Source organism: Arachis duranensis, chromosome 2 (assembly GCF_000817695.3).
Source record: "Arachis duranensis cultivar V14167 chromosome 2, aradu.V14167.gnm2.J7QH, whole genome shotgun sequence".
In the NCBI taxonomy this organism is placed as follows: domain Eukaryota; kingdom Viridiplantae; phylum Streptophyta; class Magnoliopsida; order Fabales; family Fabaceae; genus Arachis; species Arachis duranensis.
This window is the reverse complement of record NC_029773.3, coordinates 10,558,771-10,561,196: the sequence shown is the minus strand read 5'-3', so window position 1 is coordinate 10,561,196 and position 2,426 is coordinate 10,558,771. Positions and strand designations below refer to the sequence as shown.

General features: G+C 39.0%; 1 protein-coding gene across 1 annotated transcript in view; it reads right to left on the bottom strand.

The window, feature by feature from the left end:
• LOC107473472 (uncharacterized) overlaps positions 1 to 1,624 on the bottom strand; it is a gene marked incomplete in the record, with an annotated part of 2,284 nt that extends 660 nt beyond the window's left edge. Inside the window, 3 exon segments of the mRNA XM_016093041.3 lie at positions 1 to 26; positions 107 to 299; positions 414 to 1,624. Coding sequence (XP_015948527.1) covers positions 1 to 26; positions 107 to 299; positions 414 to 842 — 648 coding nt within the window.
• Positions 1,625 to 2,426: the final 802 nt, after the last annotated feature.

Below are 2,426 nucleotides of genomic sequence, written 5' to 3'. Positions count from 1 at the left end.
CATCACATCTATATATTCGTACTCCCCTGTAAAATTTAGTAAAATCAGAAACATTTTCTCATCTGAATTTAACTTCGATGCGAAACAAATCAGTAAAATTAATTACCAGCGGGATAAGATGATAATTTCTCCCAGCGAGATTTGCAAATGGAGGCATCGTATCCGAGATTGATCAAATCTTCAGTGACGATTTTTCTGCACGAACCGTCTTTGCTTTTGCAGATCTTGTTCTTCTCCACGATCTTCGCCGTTTCAGCGAGCAGGTTTCTCTCGCTAACGCTCGCCGAAGTGGACAAACCCTATCCGAAGCCAGATAAACCAAAATAAATAAATAAAATTTGTTTCCTTTTTCTATTTTTAAACAAGTCTAACATGGTTTCAATTTTTCAAATGGAATTGTTTTTTTTATTTACCTTGAGGATTTCGGAGACTTCGCCTGGAGAACAGTTGGAGTCATCTGATTCGTCGTCGGAGCTATCGTCGCAGATGCGGTTGAAGCAGTTAGAGCGGTTACGCCCGCACCTACCGGAAGCGGAGGAGTGCTTCTCGAGATTATTACCTTCGATGAAACTCTGCACCATTTTCGCCAGACACGCCGAGCTCGGTTCAAAATCGTTGGAGCCGTTGAAACCGTCCTTACCGGACGATTGCACTTCCTCACCACCACCGCCACCGCCACATCTTCCACCGCCGATCTTCTCAGCGGCTGAATTTCTAAGAACGCCAGCGAAATTCCTCTCGAAGAGGCGCTTGAACCTCGACTTAACTATCGGCTTCGCAACAAAGTCAATACTAGTGTCTCCCTCCACCGGTACCGGAGAATTGACCGGCTGAATTTTCATCGAAAACAAAAGAATTGACCGCAGCTTTATTTTGAATTTGAATTCAGAGCACAGAAAGAAACTGTGTCAGCCAATTACGCTTCTGAGCCTCGGCAAAACCACTTCTCTCGATTCTTCGCCTTCGATTTCAAAATTAGAGGACGAAGGAACCGAAACAACCATCGACCGAGAAAGAAATTACACACAAAAAAAAAAAAGTGAAAAATGTAAAACCAGTAAAATTCTGCCAAAACTTGAGACTGGCTAAAACTATCGCGAGTCTCGTAATTTTCTATTCTCGTTTCTCTTTCTCCTACGAATAATATTTGTTATTGTTACACAGTCATCATATGAAAAAAAAAAAAAACTCAGCTATGTGATTAAGTAGGTTCTCGTTAGGGTTTTTAGTTTCTACCACCAGGTACGATCTGAATTCACAAATAAGCGACGGCATAGCAACGTCAATCGGACCCCGAGATCGTTCTTAATGGCCGAAACATCCATGTTTACCGGCGCCGGTTGAATTTTCCGGCGAATTTCCCGCCGGCGAAGAGGCTTTCCGTTTTTCAATTTCGTAAAATGACGATGGCTTTGGTGCAGAAGGTAGCAAAGAGGATAACGAAGAAGGTTAAGAAGAAACCCTGGAGTATTTAAGGGCTAAAGAAGAAGAGAGCATGGTGACGTGGCAAAACCTCCATGTGTCAGTTCATTGTGGCGAGTCTCGGGAACTGTCTCTTTGAAGCGCGTTACGTGTCAAGGGTTGAACTGGATTTTGTTTCGTGATATAGGCTCAAGGTGCCACGTTAATGCCGTTGGGGAGATGAATTACCTAAATTACCCTCGTTTCTTTTTCCAATTTTTGCGAAGGCCTTCTTCTCTCGTGATTTGATGCGGACGCTTATACGGAACAGGGTCACGATGGTGGCATGGGCAAGATATGGAAAGTTGAAAAACCCTTTCTGGGTTTGTGTGGTGTGTGGGTGAGGGTGTTGAAGCGCGTGACTGTATATTGACGATAATACCCTTGTGTCCATCTTTACTGTGTAGCCAAATGGCTGTGCAGGCGTCATGCACTGTATAGTTTAATGGCAAATGAGTGTGAAGTGGAACTGAACTCCGAAAGTGAAGACGGTGGTTAGAGACCGTTTACTAGATTTACTAAAATGGCCCTTTTTACTAAACACTTTTCTTTAGGAGTTGGTCTAATGTCAATTTTCGTGTTTATGAATCTATTTTTAGTTAAAAAGAAAATAAAATTCGTATTGTGGAAAAGTTCGGTAAGATATGTGAACTTGACTTGAAAAAGCAACCTCTTAGTAAGGGTCGTAATTATACTGTGATGAAATGAAATAAAATGTTACATTATAAATAACTTAAATTGAAATGTAATTATTTATAATTAGTATACTAATAGGTTTTAATGTATTAATTAATTAATTTTTTATAAATTAAATATAAATAATAAAGATAAATTTGATTTTAGCTAAGGTAATAAATATATTATATTAAAATGAAATGTCTGGATTTAATTTTTGAATTTAACAAAAATTTAAATAAATTATATATAACAAATAAATATTTTTAAAATAAAAACTTGTACCCTAA